At 51.5% G+C, this 17,793-nt stretch overlaps 1 protein-coding gene across 1 annotated transcript; it reads right to left on the reverse strand.

Annotated features, from left to right (window-relative positions):
- Nucleotides 1–1,354: 1,354 nt before the first annotated feature.
- On the reverse strand, nt 1,355–3,886 carry Nkx2-3 (NK2 homeobox 3). The gene is made up of 2 exons (XM_021152463.2): nt 3,538–3,886; nt 1,355–2,094 (listed from the first exon to the last, which is right to left on the reverse strand). Exons 1-2 carry the CDS (start codon nt 3,884–3,886, stop codon nt 1,355–1,357), a joined length of 1,089 nt encoding a protein of 362 aa, XP_021008122.1.
- Nucleotides 3,887–17,793: the final 13,907 nt, after the last annotated feature.

Below are 17,793 nucleotides of genomic sequence, written 5' to 3' on the forward strand. Positions count from 1 at the left end.
CCGCCGGGGGAGAAGGGAGGGCGGCCGAGGGGGAGAGCTCGGCCCGCGGCGGGGCGCGGCGCGGTGCAGCTCCCCCGGGCGAGCCCCAAGACCGGGTGGCGGCCGAGGGAGGAGCCGCCCCAGGCTGAGCCTGGAGGCCAACTTTTCTTCTTCCTCGGAGACCCTGGAGGTGGGACAGAGTCCCAGTTTGACCAAGGCGGGTCCCCTGCACCAAGACAGTGCATCTGGGTAAAATGTAGTGGAGGTGTGTTGTGTGTGTGTGTGTGTGTGGGGGGGGGATTACAAAGTCCCCGATCCCAGGAGACCCAGAGCCTCTCTCCAGCCTGCTCGGCTCACAGCACTAAAAAGAAATTAACAAACAATGCCGAAGAAGAGACCAAACTTGCAGCCAGGGGCCTTGCTCAGGGGCACCAGGCAGAGATGGCCAGGGTATTTCCCTCACTTCCCATCCTGTTTAAGGGGGGGGGGGTCCTCCCCAGTCTTTGGGGCTAAACAAGTCTTGCAGCAAGCCAAACAGCTCAGAAATATTGCACCTTCTTTATTGACTCCTGTAGTGTGTGACAGCGGCTGTGTACACGGCGTGTGGATATAGTTATAGAGAGATAATGTGCGGAATACAAAATACAAAACAGAAAGGAAACCAACCTGACAACAACCTAGGTTGGGCGGGCAAGTCTTGGATTTGCTCAGCTGCCTCCCTCCCCCCAACTTTCGATCTCACTGCGGTGGTGGTCTCCAAGAACAGTCCCCTGACAATCCAGGGATCCGGGCGGAGTCTGTCTTGGAAGGGTCACAGTTGGAAAAGGAAAAATCCACTTCGTTGTGGCTCTCCGGGCAAGCAAAAGGGGCTGCGAATCGGTGGAATTTCTCAAGCTACTACCCCATTTTCCTCTCCTTCACGTTCTCTCTCCAACTACCTTTCTTTTTCTTTAAATTGTTCTTTTTCTTTCTTTCTCCCCCCCTCCCCCCGTTCGGTCCGGTTCCCGGACCACACTCGGAGAAGGCCAAGGGAAGGCAGGAAGAGAAAAGCCCTCCTCCGGAGAGCAAGCGACAGCCGGAGTCCCAGCCTCTCGCACTCTCTGTAGAGTCAGGGTGGGAGGCCACCTCTTTCCTGGCGCCTGGCCGGTGTTTCTGTCTCAGACAGTCTTGACGACTGGACCAGGGCGTCCTTTCTCCGCTGAGTCCCATGCCCCAGGCCTGGAGTGTGCTGCGACCATGGGCCCTTGGAAGGAGCGATACGTCTGTATTTTTATTTTAACGAGGGGACCTGGCCCTTGGGTCTGTCCTTTCTCGTGTCTCATTCCCGCGGTGCCCAGCGTGCGGTAGGACGCCCGCCGCGTGTCCCGCCCAGGCTTTACCAAGCCCTGATGCCCTGCAAAGTCCCCTGCGTGCACGCGGCCCCGGCTGCGGCACCTTGATGCAAGGGTTGCGCGCCGCCGCCGCTGCCGAAGCCTCCCAGGTTGCTCACGTTCACAAAGGATCCGCCGCCGGTGGCGCTGCAGGCGGGTTGCATGGCGGTGGTCGCCGCGGAGGCCGTGCCGCCACCACCACCGCCGCCACCGGTCGGATAGGCGCAGCCGTAGCTGCCGCTGTAAGCCGCCGCTGCCGCTGCGGCGGCGGCGGCTGCAGCGGCTGCGGCGGCTGAGTTCCCGTAGCCATAGGCGGGGAAGCTGTTGTAGGAGTAGGCGCCGGCGCCCACGCCGTAGGGAGAGCCGTAGGTTTGTGCGCTGGGCGTGACGCACGGCTTGCCGTCCCGCACGAGCACCGGCACTGCCACGCGGCGGGGTGGTGGCGGCGGCGCGTGCGTCCCCAGCTCCAGGGACTTATCCTGCCGCTGTCTCTTGCACTTGTACCTGCGATTCTGGAACCAGATTTTCACCTGCGTGGACGTGAGCTTCAGGCTGCTGGCGAGATGCTCACGCTCGGGCGCCGACAGGTACCGCTGCTGCTTGAACCTGCGCTCCAGCTCGAAGACCTGAGCTTGCGAGAAGAGCACCCGGGGCTTCCGGCGGCTCCGCGGCTTCGGCCTCTCGCCGTCCTCGCTTGTCTTACAGTCTCCCGCCGCTTCCAGAGACTTCTTCAACTGACAGTTTTCTAAGGGAGAAGCAAGACATTAGCCTTTCTAGTTCTCAGGATACCACCCCTGCGCCCCAGAGGCACAAAACACCCCCGTAGTAAATGCTAGTTTTGGGGAAAGTTCATAGTTTCTGGAGCCCAAGCCCCCGCCCCCCGCATCAGGCGGAGCACCTCCAGCGGGAGAAGGCGTATTCGGTGGTGAGAGTAATTCGCTCGCATTTATTAAATTTGAGCATCAGCGAGAAAATAGATTAAATGTGCCGGTCCAGGGGCTAATAACAATTTTCAGGCGACCGCGGAACACGACCCCGTATCTGCAAACTCGTTTGCCTTCCACTCCCCTGAAGGTGTGGAATGAGTTGGTATTGGGGACAGGCGGCCTGGATGCATGGGTTGATTGCGAAAATTGTTTCTGTTTGGAAATATCTACGTGAAAGGCGTATGTGCAGCTCAAGAATTGAAATTTTTTTATTTTCAAAACTACTGAGAACGCATCTGTGACAATATCTGTATGTTACCTTACAGAGGAAAAAAAGTTGGGTGGACCGATTTAGACAGTTTCATGCCTGTGTTAGGACTGGAGAATTGTTAGAGAAAGATTTTGGTCTCAGCCAGATCAAATCTCCACTTGGAGAAGAGATTATTCGATTCTGTTTCCCTTTCAGACATTTCCTTATGGGCTTATTCAATTATCTGATTTTCCTGCCTACCCCACCTCTGATCTGCTGAATGGCCAGAATCCCACTCAGAACTAATTCAGGAACTTTAACTATTCCACTCCACCTGCAGAGAAACAGAGCGAGCATTACGATATTTTTTCAGAGGCCTTCACCTCCTGGGTGTGACTTGCTGCCGTCATCTGATATAGATTGAGCTCCCACACATCGGCCACCCCCTCTCCTCCGCCCGAGTTCTACGAACGTAAGAACTGCAAGCTCCGAAGTAAGCTGGTGTCTCTCAAAGTTTCTTACCCGAAAGGACTGCCCAAACATAACATTCTTGCACTGCCTTTTCGGAAAAGCCGGGGTGACTGCCCTGGCCTCACTGAATTCACCTCACATTAGAAGAAAGACAGAAAAATGGCAGAAAAAAATGGCCCTTTTTTGAGAAGATGGGTGTGCGAGAGAACACACACACACAACGGACAAGTTACGACACAGGCTCTGGGTCCCTGTCACTCATTACTCAAGGAACCAGGATTGCAATAATCACTTTGCCTTCCCTCGGGGACTGCTCCGGGTCTCTGCTCCGGGCAAAAGCTGTTCTCTCTTTCTCTTTTATCCCCGCCCCAGATCCATCTCAGGTACCTGTGCTTTGCAGAGCTGTCCTTGAACCTGGCATAGGCATGACCCAAGCCGAATGTGAAAGGGGCGGGTGGCCATGCAGGCACGGTTTGTGGGTTTATAGGCGCTGAGCCGTTGCCCCAGGTGTGCGGACGCGTTTCCTTCCCCCTCTACTCACTTTGGCTCCGTTCGCTCACAACCTCCTCTTCTTGTTCCTTGGGCCCGCTGCAAGCGTCTCGGAGAACTGTATGGACATAGCTCTGAGGACAGAGACCTGAATCTCCATGGCCCTCGGCAGCAGCTAGTGAGTTCAAATAGGACAGTTTCTCTCCCTCTTCTTCCTCGTCCTCCTCCCCTGCATCAGAAAATTGCGTCCCTTCAGCCGCGGCCAGCATGCAGGGCGCCGAGTGGAAGTGCTGCTCCAATTCCGCTTGCAAGTGAGCTCCGTGGAAGTGCCGCTGCTGCTCCAGATTCAAAATGTCTTTGACTGAGAAAGGGGTGGAGGTGACCGGGCTTGGTAACATCATCAGGGCCACTTAATTGTCCAGTCCAAATACTCAATAAATCCCGGCGGGGGAGGGGAGGGAGTGCGGTGGCTCCAGCTCTTCTTCTGGACTCCGCGGTGGTGCGGAGTCGAGCTTTTGACAGACGCGGACCAGCTCCAGTCTAAATCGCCTCCATTGGCCGGGACCTGGGGGTCTGGGTTTTGTTACAGCCACTGCAAGGACTGGGGCCGGGGCTGTGAAGCCTCTGTCCAGGGGCCCTGCGTCACGTCAAGGGGCGGGATCGGCATCCTGGCCTCCTTCCCAATTGGTTCTTGTGTATGTGGGCCACGCCCTCTGCGTCCACCCAGTGGGATGTTGCTGCGCTACCAGAAATAGACAGGGACTAGAATAGGGTCCTGAGGTCCAAGTCGCGGTGGGAAAAGCTGCAAAGAACCCGGTGTCCGAATCACCGATTCCCGCTCCACCTAGCTGCACCTTCCCGATCAGGGGCAGTTCTGAGAGGCCAGTAAATACCGGACTGTGGATTTCTAAGGAGAGGAGTGTTGTATCTGTGGAAATATGAGCGACGTGTCAAATTCCACCTCAACTTTGCTCTAGCTGTCCTTGCCACCTGGAGTGCCTTTCCCACCCTCATTTCCACAGTGGAAAGCTGTTCTTCCGAGGAAAAGCTCAAATACCTCCAAGGAAACGCCGCCAGATCACCTCACCTAGAGGTCCTCTTCCTCGGAACTTGCTCAGTAATGTCACTTGTCACCCCCCCATCAAGTGCCAAAGCTGTACTTTGTGTCCGCTTGATTGTCACATCAGATTGTGAGTCCCTGAGGGCAGGGTCCAGACCGTACATGCCCTTGCAGCCCTCGAAGCGGCTTCAGAGAGCAGGTCTGTAGAAGACAAGATGACCGTTCTGTTAGCGTCCAGAGGCTCTATGCTTCGAAGCCTGGCCTGAGGCAGTATTTGGTTTGGGGCGTTCTCAGTTTCCTGGTCTATATAAAGGAGCCGAATTGCCTCTTCTAGGGTTATTGTTGGGAGTTTTTTGTTTAGTTTTTTGTTTTTGTTTTTTAAAGGATAACCGGGACGGAAGCATAGCGCAGTTGTCTACTAAAGCAAAGAGCTCAATACTTGTAACTACCCTGGTTCTTTGTGGGAGGTCAAAGCAGTGTTTGTTGCCGGCATTGATTCTGACCCGGCTGGTGTTCCACTGCACACACTGGGTGGCTCTGGTCTCAGAAGGGAGGGGACCCCGCTGTGGCTGCAGCTCAGACAGCCTTCTGAAGGGAATAGGGAGCCCGAGCATAGGCCTCAACTTTCCGAAGTGCCTTATTTCTCTCTTTCTGAAACCGTGGTTGTATTCTGCAGGGAGAATATATGCAGCCTCAGATTCAGAAAACTGCCTGTTGGAGACCACCTTCTGGTATCCACCCGCCTACATACCTAGCCCCTGAGTGGTAAGGGGCACCACCATTGTGAGATTAAGAGCAAAAGGTGTGGGCAGCAGGCCTTGGAAAACCAAACTAGTTCCTCACTAGGCCGCCCTTGCTTTTATTTATTCTCTCTCTCTCTCTCTCTCTCTCTCTCTCTCTCTCTCTCTCTCTCTCTCTCTCCCTCTCTTCCTCCACACCCCCCGCCCCCGTAGAACCTCACAGTTTGGGAGAGACTGGCCTCAACTAGAAGGGTTCGCCGGATGGCGGCGCGGTGACCGAGGATGACGCCCTAGGAAACTTATAGACAGGGCATGAATGCGGATTACGTGGAGAGCGGCCTTGCGGAACCCCGAGGCGGCAGCGAGAGGAGTTGATGCCCTTGGCCCTGGAAAGAAAGAACTGCGGGTTGGGAAGAGAGAGAGGCGGGGCTCTTAGGGGGGGGGAGCGGAAATACAGCGGGGAGGCAGCTCGTGGGGCCACCAGGGAGGCTGGTACGAGGCTAGCTCCACGTGCTCTGGGGGAGATGGGAAAAGATCATCTGTGGTTAGGCCTCCTTGAAACCATTCCTTGGTCGCAGGAGCCTTTTTGCTCTAAGACTTGAAACTGTAGACGCTGCGGGCAGAGGCCCTGGTCGCTACAAAGGGCTCGCCAGCCCACCAAGGGAAGGAAGAGTGTGCCTGGCTTTGCTGTGGATCCGAAGCTCAAACATCCAGAGGTGGGGTGAGTGCGCCGCGCTGCAGGGTGGGGGACTTTGAGTGGACGCGTGCTGAGCGTCCCAGCTGCCAGACAGAGATCCAGTAGGAAACCGTGCTCCAGTCTCAGTTCCCCACCCTGCAGCCAACTGCAAGGCAAAACCCATCGCAGAGAAATGCTCGTGTTCCTTTCTGCTCTCCACTTTTCTTAGCTTTCGAGTGATTTCAAGATCTAGACCAAAGAAAAGATAAAAGGCCTTTGCTTCTGTCGGGAGCGCATATTTTCTTGCTTGGTTTCTTGTTTGCTAAGGGCAGTCGGCTTCACTTAAACCTTGCCCCAGAACCCTGGCTGGGTGAACCCCACTACCCCCACCTCTGTCCAACGCCTGAAGCTCAGTGATACACCCACACACCTGCTGCGTCCGGCCGAAGGCTCACTATGGCCTCTTCTCTCTGCCGGCACAGATGGCTGTCTGCTCCCTACCTGCAGGGGCACGTGACGGGGTCTCCTCCAAATCCCTTTGCCGCCTCTATCTGGTCAAGTATCCTCAAAGCACACCTGGACAGCTCTCTTTCTCTCTTGCAGATCCAGGCCAACTTGCTTCAGAGCAGGCTGGACAGGACCGGGCCTGTAAGAATTCTCTGGTGAACGCGCCAGTTTGTGGTATCGATGGCCTAATCATCCATCTTTCCCATCCCTATCCCAGCACACCACTGGAGACTTCCACCCACCCTTTGATTTTTGCCTAGCTGACGGACGAGTTCGGGGTCATCTCCAATTTCCCTTTCCAAATTGTCTAGTCTTGACTTATCCTGGTTTCTAAGTAGCGGGTACCCAACAAGGATCCCAGGCAGGCCAATTCCATCCAGGTGGCCTCCCTTTCCCGCGTCAGCAGCAGGCACCTGAGACACCCCCACAGCCTGTGCGCTGCCAACTGTGAGCCGCCATAGGGCAGAAAACTGCTTATCGGACACAGAATCTAGCTCCACTTGTCTCCAGTTACTAGTATGTTCTGGGGGCATTTGTATTCTCTTGTCTGAAAAGATCTTAGAAATCTTGGATCCATGCTCAATTAACAATAGGTTTTCCTATCAGACCGTTCAGCCAATTACTGTCAGATAAAGTAAATATGACTATGCAGCTTGGGTTTTCGTCTCTATGTCTGCCTGAGTTCACCTCCATCACTTGGAACATATCACAAGCCCCTCCCATGGGATATTTGATTACAGATCTTGCTGTAGTGGTGGCAAATTCCCTGGAGGATACTTTATAGAGGCGTATATTACTAAATAAAGCGACACCTCGTGTTAACCATTACAATAAATGCATTACCAACTGAAAATGTAATTTTAAAAGCCGTGTTTGTGTTCTACTTTAACAAAATTACTCATTTTCTGCACATATAAAATAGGCACATATTCAATAGTGTTTGTTCCACCTGCCTCTGCTTGTCTCATTGCACAAACAGCGATCTAATTATGAAAACAGGGCCACAAGATTTACTTTGAAAGTTGCCCCGTTTTTTTTTATCTCAATGTAGCACTTCAATGATCCTTCTTATGTTCAACAATAAAAAAATAATATTGCTGTACACTCAGCTGTCCTGGAAATATAAAATTTTAGGTGGGTTTTAATAATATTGACTACTGTCCTTGAAATTACATTTTAATGGCACACACACCAAGAATCAAGAAAAAGAAAGAAAGAAAGAAAGAAAGAAAGAAAGAAAGAAAGAAAGAAAGAAAGAAAGAAAGGGCTTCATTTTAAGCAATTACATTAAATAGAATTTTGTTGCTTTTTTGGTGGCCATAGTGATATGTGCTATATCTCGGTTTGTTTTTTTTTAGCTTAGAGATGTTGGAAATCTGTCCCCAAATTCCAGAGCAGTTTACTGTTGCCTGCAGTCTATGGGTTAGAATGTGAATGTATTATCTGATCTGGGTTATGGATCTGGTCTCTGATGCTGAGCCATAGCCCATTGTATAATTTTAAGGAAGTGCCAACTGTGTTGCTTAGTTCTTGAAAGTGTCAAACTTATCTAATGTTTTGAGTGTGTGTGCGCGTTTCCTTAGTAGACTCATATTGTGAGAGGGACTTTTAAGTGGGCTGTGAGCATGTATATGTATTTAGTTTTACACACGTGGACAATTTTTCTAGATTTTGTTTGGAATTAATTTTTTAAATGTTGAGTTCATCATTTCTCTTTTCTGAGAAAGAAATCAACCCAAATCCAGCGATTTGTGTGGTCTGTGGTATAAATAACAGGGCATGGCTTGGAGTTTCGATTTCTCAGAGTGAAGCATTTTCTCACATCTCTGACTACTCCAATACGATTTAAGATAAAAATGAAAATTGAGATTTCTTCACCAAACCCAGTTCCATTATGCCAATCCCACACTGGAGTCAGAAGACTATCTCTGTTGAAAGCAACTCAAAATGTCTTCAAACAAAACTGTCTCAAAGACCGCGTTCCACAGGCATTTATTTGTATTGATGTGTGTGCTATTTAAAAATGCAGGGAGCAGTTTTAACTGGAGGATTTAACTGGAATTCGGAGCGCATTCCGTGGGTTTTTTTTTTTTTTAACTTCCTGTAGCTAAATTTCAATGTCTACAGACCTTCCAAACTATAACCTAACTTCAGAAGGTTAAGTCTTTGGCGAATGAATTTGCTCAAACAAGAGCGACTGCCTTGCCTGTTCTCGAGGTTCGCTGAACAGAAAGTTAGGTATGAGAGAGAAAAATGGCAGTCGCGGCAGATTGTTCTTCTCATCTTTTCCTCCAACTACGCCCCACCACCCCCCAAACAATCCTCATTGCCAACTCGCAAACCCTATGCTTTGGACCTTGACCTCCTGGAGAGACCTAAAAAAACAAAAACAAACAAACAAACAAAAAAACCTGTCTCCCCCTGGGAGACAGGGAGAATAACTTTAAACCTGGGGAGACTTAGGGAGAATAACTTTAAACCATTCGAGGAAGAAAAATACCTTTCCCAATTGCAAGAAAGCATTGCTGGGGTTGCTGGTTTAAATCTCTCTCCTGTGTATTTTCATTTGGCTGCGTCTGTGCAGGGCCTGGAGATCCGACTCTAGTCCACACTTGGACAGTCAGCGATTCCCTAGGTTAGTCGAGACAGAGGGTGTCTGTCCTTGGAGACAAGTGTCTCTGAACACCTTGGCCTCTCTGGCTTCTGAAATTCCAGGAGCCCCCAAGGCAGTCGGGTTTTATCCCCAGTGCGCCAGGGTGGGCGGTGCGTGGGGCCGTGAGATGTAGGCTTTGCCGGGAATTGGCTACAAATAAGGAGGTGGAGAGAGTAGAGGTCCCAGATAGGCGCGGGGTGGGGGGCGGGTTAGTGTTGGTAGGGGGGCTCGAGGTCACTCAGTCAGAGGCGGGATGCGCCCCAGAAGTCAGGTCCCGGCCTCAGGACAACGCATCTGAGCCCATGTCGAGATTTTTCAGTGTGGGGTCCAAGGCCAAGGACTTGGGGGCTTCCAGGCCGCGGGTGTTGAAGGTCACGATGGTCCTGATTGCTGGCAGGCGCTGCCACTCTAAGCCCCCAGCTTTGTTTCATCGAACTACGAGCTTTCCCTACCGCGCCTCTCCAGCTTCGGGACCCTAACTAACCTAAGACTTAAAAGCCTCAGCGCTGGTTTCGTCTTTGTCCTTGAACCTGTCCCCAAAATTTGAAACCTCCCCACCACAGAGTAGAGGTCTTCTCACCGGCTGAGGCACGCAGAGGCTCCGCGGAACTCCAGAGTCCAGGACAGTAGAGCTCCCGGGGACCTTCCTCCCCCACAGCCTTCCCCGCGGCCCTCCCTCCCCGCTCCAGGCCACTCTTCTCCCACCTCCCTGTCCCTCCTTCTCGGAGTCCCTTCCCTTCCTTATTCGCCCCCTTTCCCCTCCACCCCACCCCCACTTCCTCTCTCCCACACTTCCTCCCCCACACGTTCAGCTTCCTTGAAACCGGTCTTTACTCCTTCCCACACGCTGGCTCCAGTTGCTCACCTCCTCCCCACTTTATTTCATTCCCTCCCGTCTCAGCTCTCCACTTGGGACTTGTTAGTTTTGTTTTTGTTTTAAAATCTTGATTCGCCTCATGTGTGTGTGTGTGTGTGTGTGTGTGTGTGTGTGTGTGTGTGTGTGTGTGTTTAAAGCTAGCCTTCAAATCAGTGCTACCCAAGTGGGCTCGACCTGGTTGTACATAGTCCTACTCCTGAGTTTGAGCTGCCCCCAAATACCAGTTCTGTGCCTGGGCCTGCTCAGGAAAGGACCAGAGCACCTTAGGTCAAATGAAAAGGATCTTATTCCTTGCCCTGCTCCTTCTCCAAAAGAGTCTCTCACACCCCACCCCCACCCTCATCCCTTAGCAAGCATAGCAGGGGCCCCACGGTTAGACTCCAGGTGGCAAGCTAGGCTGTCCTCCCCGTGGAAATCCCCTCCAGGCTGGTCCTGAGGAGCCTGCATTTCCTTCTATTGTGGCTCTACAGAGAAGACATTGCAGAGCTGGGGATGAGCCCGAGGCTCCTACTTCAGGCATCCCTTAAGAGTAAAAGAGGGCTCCCAGACTGAGACCATGGTTCCACACCTCGCCCAGGTGAAGCACCATTCAGCCTTGAGGTCATCCCAGCTAGGATTTGTACCCAAGACTGCTTTGAATTTCTGGGGCCAAATCTGGGAGAGAATAGTGGTTCTTCGTCTTCTCACCCCAACCAGCCTTATTGCGCATATCCCATGTGCCATCATCTTAGCCACCTACCCTTCCTAACTGCGCGTTTTAGGGTATGGGGAGCCACCATTGCTGGCCTCCTAAGGAACACCAGACTTCAGGGTTTCCTCCTGTGTCCTTAGCTTCATGGCAGACAACGTCCACCCTTTAACCTTCAATCTGCAGCCGCGTTTTGAGATTGATGGATGCTGCTTGTCTTTCTCTTCATAAAAAACGGAAGTGCTTTCCTGAGCTAGCCTGTTGCACATGTGGATCTCGCAGGGATAAGGCATGTGGAATTTTCCATCACTGCAGACCACATTAAAGCCTTGCTTGTGCACAGCGGATGGCCATTACATGGGGTAACACTCCATCTGAATTCTCCTCCCTCCTCCTTGACACCCCACAATAATGAGAATTATTGGTAGTGACCTGAGATGGAGAGAGAAGCATTTATGTCATCCGAGGTGAAGACTAACCTCCATGACTGGATGTTCTACTTTCACACAGACAGTTTATGAGATCTTTACAATTAGTCTTGCTCAAAGTGGCCCTGGAAGGACCTGTCTAAGCCTCTGCCAGAGAAGAAGAAACAGATTTTTATTGCTAGGATTGTAATGACACTGCGTGCATGCTTGGAAGTAATAAGACTACGTTGAAACATTCTGCCCCACAGTGACCCATATCTGTGTGTGTGTATGCTCTAACAATGAATGAATGAACACGCGTGGGCATGAATGTTTTGCACCGCTCACAACTGGACAAGCCCACAAATACTCCGTGGCTTGATATACACAAATCTTCAGAGTTTGCTCGTGAATAGTGCCCCCCCCCCATGATTCCCTATACTGTATGAAGATTCTTTGAAAGTGAAGAGGCAGCTCTATCCAAGGGTGTGGTCCTGGAAATTTTGTCTTTCTGTGAGTTATAACCGTATACCTCTGTCCTGGACCAGAGCCCTGCCCTTAGAAGCCACCAGATCTAGGTGTGGAGTAAAGCCCTGCCCATGTGACAGCCTTGTGACCTTAATCCCACTTTCCAGCCTCACCAAGCAGCAATTTTCTCACCCATAAAAGATAAAAATGGGGGCTGGAGAGATGACTCAGCAGTTAGGAACCCTTGCCTCTGTTGCTGGAAAACCTGGGTACAGATCCCAGCACTCTTAGAGCACAGCTGTCCAAAATTCCAGTTCCAGTGGAGAGCTGATGCCCTCTTCTCACCTCTGTGAACCCCAGACACCACATGGTGCACATACATTCCAGCAAACACCATAAAATAAAATACATATACATCTTTTTCTGTAAAAGAAGATAACAATGGTGTGGACTTTATAGACCTGTTGCAATGATTAAAGAAGTGGACTTGGTAGTGATGAGCAAATGCTTGTGATCCCAGCACTCAGGAGGCAGAGGCAAGTGGATCTCTGTGAGTTCAAGGCCAGCCTGGTCTACAGAGTGAGCTCCAGAACAGCCAGGGCTACACAGAAAAACCCTGTCTCAACAAACACGAGAAACAAAACAAAACAAAACAAAACAACAGCAGCAACAACAAACCTACCACAAAACACTGGAGGGAACCACAGTAGTAAGGGGGTACACACTTGTAGTCCCAGCACCGGGAAGTGGAAGCAGAATAGGGAATCGGGAGTTCAAATAGAGACTCAGCTACACAAAGAGTTCCAGGTCAGCCTGTCTCTAAAACAAAGAAACTACTAGGAAAGTCTTGTGATGGTATCTGGTTGGGGACTGAGGGAGTCGGCCGGCCGGCTGCTGGATCCCTGCAGGGGAAGAGCTGTACCTGTGGGTCTGAGCTTGGGGCTGGATTCCCAGGACTCCCAGACCCTCTCTTTTCTGACCTGGGTGGTGGAGAAGGGGCAGGAATTATTCTCTTAATCTTTAAGAAATGACTTGTGGAGTCCACAACTGGCTCCTCTGGCCCCAACGCCAACTTAACCAAGCTTCCTGCTCCTGCATCATTTTTCAGCTGCTGTAAACGAATCTCTAAAGTCTCAAGCCATTGCTATCATGTTTAGATAAAGATCTGGCCAATTAGTGTCCTTACTGGAATGCAAATAAATCCCCTGCTCCAGACCTACCAGGAGGAGGGCATCTCCCTTATAGCTTTTTCTTCTTTCCCTCCTAGTTTTGGGCAAGGACACCTCATCTTGGAAACATCCATACTGTGGCTTTTCCACTAGATCCCAAGAGCCTCTGACCATCTCCAAGACTTAATGAAGATTGGCTCTGGGAATTGGTAGTAAGAATAGAAATAAATAGCTGACAGCAACAGCAACAGCAACAAGAACCCCATCAGTGGTTACACAGATAAAAATCTGCTACTGTTCATGGCTCTTCCTGATGGTTCAGTGGTTAGAGCCTCCCTTCTCTTGGTCCTCAGAGAAACTAGCAGACCCTGAACAAGCCACTTCTACAAGACTGGGAGAATGCCACAGTTTCTGGAGATGAGCACTGTAGAAGAGTACCACACTGCTTTAAATCCACGCTAAGCGTCCACCATTGTTGTTTCTGCTCCTCTCTCGCCTTCAGCCTTACTCATGGAGGACAGTGATCTCTGACCCAGTTGCTTCCCAGGCCCAGCTTCCTTTCTCTTCACCGATCCCTCCTTTGGACAAGCAGGCGGGGGTCCCCTCTGGCTCCCCAGATGCCATTCTTTTGGTTTCTGGGGATCCCTGCTTGTCACTTCAAGCTGTCCTGTCCTCCTGGGGGAAGGTTCACAGTTCCCAAGAAGAATGAGCTTGGGTAGGATTGACTGGAGGCAGACTTCAAAATAAACTCTTCTCTTCCCAGCCTTCCCTCCCACCCCCCAGCTGCCCACCCCCTCCTGATATAGGTCTGCCTTCTGAATCTCTTATTAGAGTTAATAGTGACCATCATAGTAAGCATCATCAATGAACAAGGGTTTAATATCACATTCTCTTCCCATCACCACAACATACCTTGTAGAAGAATATCACAGCCACCCCCTCCCGCATACATCAAGATGAGAAATCAATGCTCCAAGATCTAGGGAGCCGGTAGGTAAGGGACTGGTGCAAGATTTTCCAGGCAAACACAGCCACTCAACATCTTGTTGAGCTAGAAAAAAAGATCTTGCCTCTGCTGGGACTCCAGCAACCTGGTTAACACAATCACCCCACTCAGGCAGATCTTTCCCCACATGGGGAGGAGAAGAGGGCTGAGCTTGATATGTGCAAGCCGGTCTCTAGCTTCCTAGTTCCCAGAACATTGTCAGTCTTTTCCACACTATTGCCTGTCTGTCCAGACCTCTGGAGGCAAGGAAATCTGGCAAGGCTATGTCCCTAGAAACGGGACCAAGTTGTTGGTTGTTTTTTGCTTGTTTGTTTTGTTTTGTTTGTTTGTTTTGAGGCAAGCTGCCCTCTTTCCTGTCTCCACCTTTCAGACAACTCTGCCCATGCTAGCAGGAACATCTGCCCACTGGACACCAAACCACTCAGGTGGCCAGTGCTGGGATGCTCAGGAGCCAGGCTCTGGACTCTCACATCGGAATCTGTGCTACTGGGAAACCTCGGGGACGCAGAGTCATGGGTTCAAATCTGTTTTCGCTTGTTCTCTGTAATCTTTACCTTCTCATCTCTGTTGTCCTTCATAGAACTGGAGATTCTAAAATCACCTCCCAGGTTACTGGAGGATTCAAGAAAACCTATGTGACGTCATTAGAATGCCAGGCATGATGATTGATTCCCAGTAAATGTTAATTTATTGTAATTAATCCCGGGACAAGTAGAGGCTGATTTTTTCCGTTTCTGTGTGTGAGCCCTGGACCTCTCTGCGCACCTTGGGTGGACGTTTCAGATATGTATGTGTGTTTTTAAGGGGGTAGGGTTTAGCTCACTTGTACGTGGGGCCAGCTCCCGTGGTTACATTAGCGCAAGCGGAGGCCTCGGTGAGTGCGTAGGTCCCAAGCCATGTGCAGGCAGCGTCCTGTGTGCGTCAGGAGGCTAGGCCGTGGTGACCTCGCTTGTGGGGACCTCACCTGCTTTGGATTTAGATTTCGCCTGCGACAAGAAACTCTTTTTCACCTAACGGATGCATGGTGTCCACGCAGTGTACACAAAAGCCGGGTGAGGCTGGAGTTCCGGGTGCTCGGCCTGTGGCTCATCGAACGATTTGCGCTATTAATGGTTATTTTATTTATATCGTTAGAATTGTCCCCTCGGGTCTGTTTACACCAACGTCTGGTCGGCCCTGCCGCAGTGTTTGGACAGGGGATTACACTAATGGATGGCGAGCTGAGAGGGGTGGAGCAGGCACTGCTGGAAACCGGGCTGCGGGACGCGGGGTGGGCCTGGTCAGGGGGAGCAGAAGTCTCCCGGGCTTGGCCTCTGACCTTCCAGGGGAAGGAAACCTGTCTGTCTGAGATAGGAAGCAGCGTGGGGGCCGGAGACTGCCGTTCCCGGGCCCCTACCCTGGGCTCCAAAGACCGATTCCAAACTCCAGGTCGCCCCGCTTGGGTGAGCTTACTGCTACAAGTAAACAGGACCTGGAGCTACCAGGATGCCGGCCACTTTGATGGGCGCCTCTTTTGTGGCGACCAGTTTAGGGAGTTCGGTTTCTGAATCCGGATTAGAGCGGAGCTCTGGGCGCCTGGCGGCCTGCGGGGTTAACACTGTCTTCAAAGAGTGGCTGTAGAGTGAGCTCGAAGCTCCCCAAGTTTGGATGATCAAAGATACCACACCCGCCGAATGGCGGGGAGCGAGGCGCAGCCTGAGAGCCTACTTGGCTGTGCGTGGGGCCAGAATTGGTGTCCAGGATCAACGAATGACCGCAGCCTTCAGATTGAGAAGACCTGAGTCCAGAATCCAAAGATGCTCGAGCATCTTTGTTACAGGGCTAGGGTCTGATGTGGAGAAATAGCTAACATTTAGTTAGTAGTACTGTGCGGTTTTTCTCTAGTGTTCTATAAGGTTGGGCTCTGGCCAGCAATCCCCCGCCTCTCAGGGGAGCAAACAGTAACTTGGCGCGTATCAGGTACTACGTGGCAGGGCCAGAACTCTAAACACAGAATTGTCTGCCGAACTAGAGCAGAGCTCATCAGTATTTGGGATATTCATTTGTGATCTTTGTTGAGCTAACGACCCTCTCTTCCAAGGGTCCACTGGACAAACCACTCCATATCCCTGTTCATTATGCCCGTGGTTTCTTGAAGCCCTCCAGGCTCCACCAGGGATCTTTGATCAATAAGCTTATCTTTACAAGTTGTACAAAAGACATTTGATGTAATCAGTTCGTTTTGAACACAGGCCAAGAAGGTGGTAGTTTTACAACTGTAAGCCCAGGGTGTTAAAAATCGCTTGCTGGAGATCACACAACTGATAAACACCAAGATAGCTTCTCCCGGTTTCTAACTCCAGAGTTTTCCTCGGTCTAACACTTCCGCTGTGTCTTAAGATCCTCAAGTTCTACATTTCTTTTCTATTGGCTCCCTCATGCTCTGTTGGCCAGAGAACGGAGGGCCTGCCCTGCAAGATCTGGGTGTTTCTTGGGAGTGGGGGTGTCTCTGGGAGGTATCTGTAGTTGGGGGCAGAGGGCCGCCAGAGTCGCCCTGAGCACTGCGCTGCCAGGACGCACGCTCCGGTAAACCGTTTATCTAAAAACAACTTCTGTTTCTCGTTCCTTGTCTGGAGTTGCCCTGTAGCCAGCAATGAAAAATGCGCCCTTTCCCGAGACTCTGGCGCTGGTGATTTATGTGGGAACCCGTCCTAGGCCGGTGAGGCCTGGGCTCTTCTGCCTGGTCTCAGGGGTGGAGGGAGAGGGCGGGCTTGGAGGAGAACCTGGTGCCCCCGCCCTTCCAGCGCCCGCTTTTACGGCGCCCCCTTCCACCTCGACCCCCAGAACATTTTACAGCCGCTCCCCCAGGAAGCTGAGCGCTTTATCTCGGTCAAGTAAACACCATTATCCCAGGTCCATTAACACGGAGATTTTGCCGATGTAAATAGACCTCTAGAGGGAGAAAGGCAGCCCCTGCGAACTCCCTTGTAAAACGGTGACGGTTCCTTGAGATTTATGGCCAATGTTTGCAACGCCATTCCCCCCACCCCCGCTAACCTTCTAAGAAATCCCAATCTTAGCCAGAACCAGAAGATGGGGGTACCCTGCCCCTCCAGCATAGAAATCTCGCCCTGGGGTATTAGCAAGGCTAGGGTGGGGAGTCTTCAGAAGCGCTGACCTCATCATTAATTTTCTCTCAGTCACAAGCCCAGGAATGCTGATTCCTTTCCGGCTGTGGATTTGTAGATAAACTCTCAGCTGGGAGCTGCCAGTGTGGCTCGCACCGCTAGTACCCCCCCCCCCCCCCGTCCCTGCTCGGGGGTCCAGGATGCCTGTGTTCCAGGCTTCTTCCTCATTTGTAAACTAGATAGCTGCTTTCAGCAGGTCCTTAGGAGGCCGCAAAGCACGCGGGTCTGGTCATTGGTGGGCACTGCCAAAACACCAGCTGCGACCTAGGGCGGGCATCTGGCCAGCTTGGATGACCCCGACTTTCCTTTTTTTGCCTTTCTGTCCAAAAGGATATACCCACCCTATTCACTCTGGTGTCAGCCAACAAGGGTGAATTCAAGTAAGGATGGCGGAGCTGGCTCAGGGTGAGTGGAGACCTTTGCCCGCCTCTCTCATTTTCAGTTTCTGACTGCTGTTGACTCTCTCTCAGGCAGTTTCTGTCCATCTGGAGTGCTCTTTTCTTAACCCTTCGGGTCAATATTTATATCAAACAATGGATTTGGAACAAGGAAGAGAAGCTCAAGTTGGGGAGACAAAGACGGAAGTTCTGCAGGCCAAGGAAAAAGCCTCGATTAATCTAGCCAAGGCCACTCTCTAGACTCTCTCCATATGGGCCTAGAGGTTGCCCTAGTTTAGCTGGAAGATTACAATTTTTGAGGGTTACCTGCTAGACAGAAAGGCGCTCTTTTGCAGTCACAAGAAAGAAAAGCAGGAGGCAAGAGGCCTTGGGACTCTTCAGTTCTTTGGTTGAGTAGATCTGAACTAGGGACTCTTTTTTGTTAGTTTGTTTGAGGCAGGATTTCTCCGTGTAGCCCTGGCTGTCCTGGAACCCTCTCTGTAGACCAGGCCG

Source organism: Mus caroli, unplaced genomic scaffold (genome assembly GCF_978045245.1).
Source record: "Mus caroli unplaced genomic scaffold, Mus_caroli_1 scaffold_20, whole genome shotgun sequence".
In the NCBI taxonomy this organism is placed as follows: domain Eukaryota; kingdom Metazoa; phylum Chordata; class Mammalia; order Rodentia; family Muridae; genus Mus; species Mus caroli.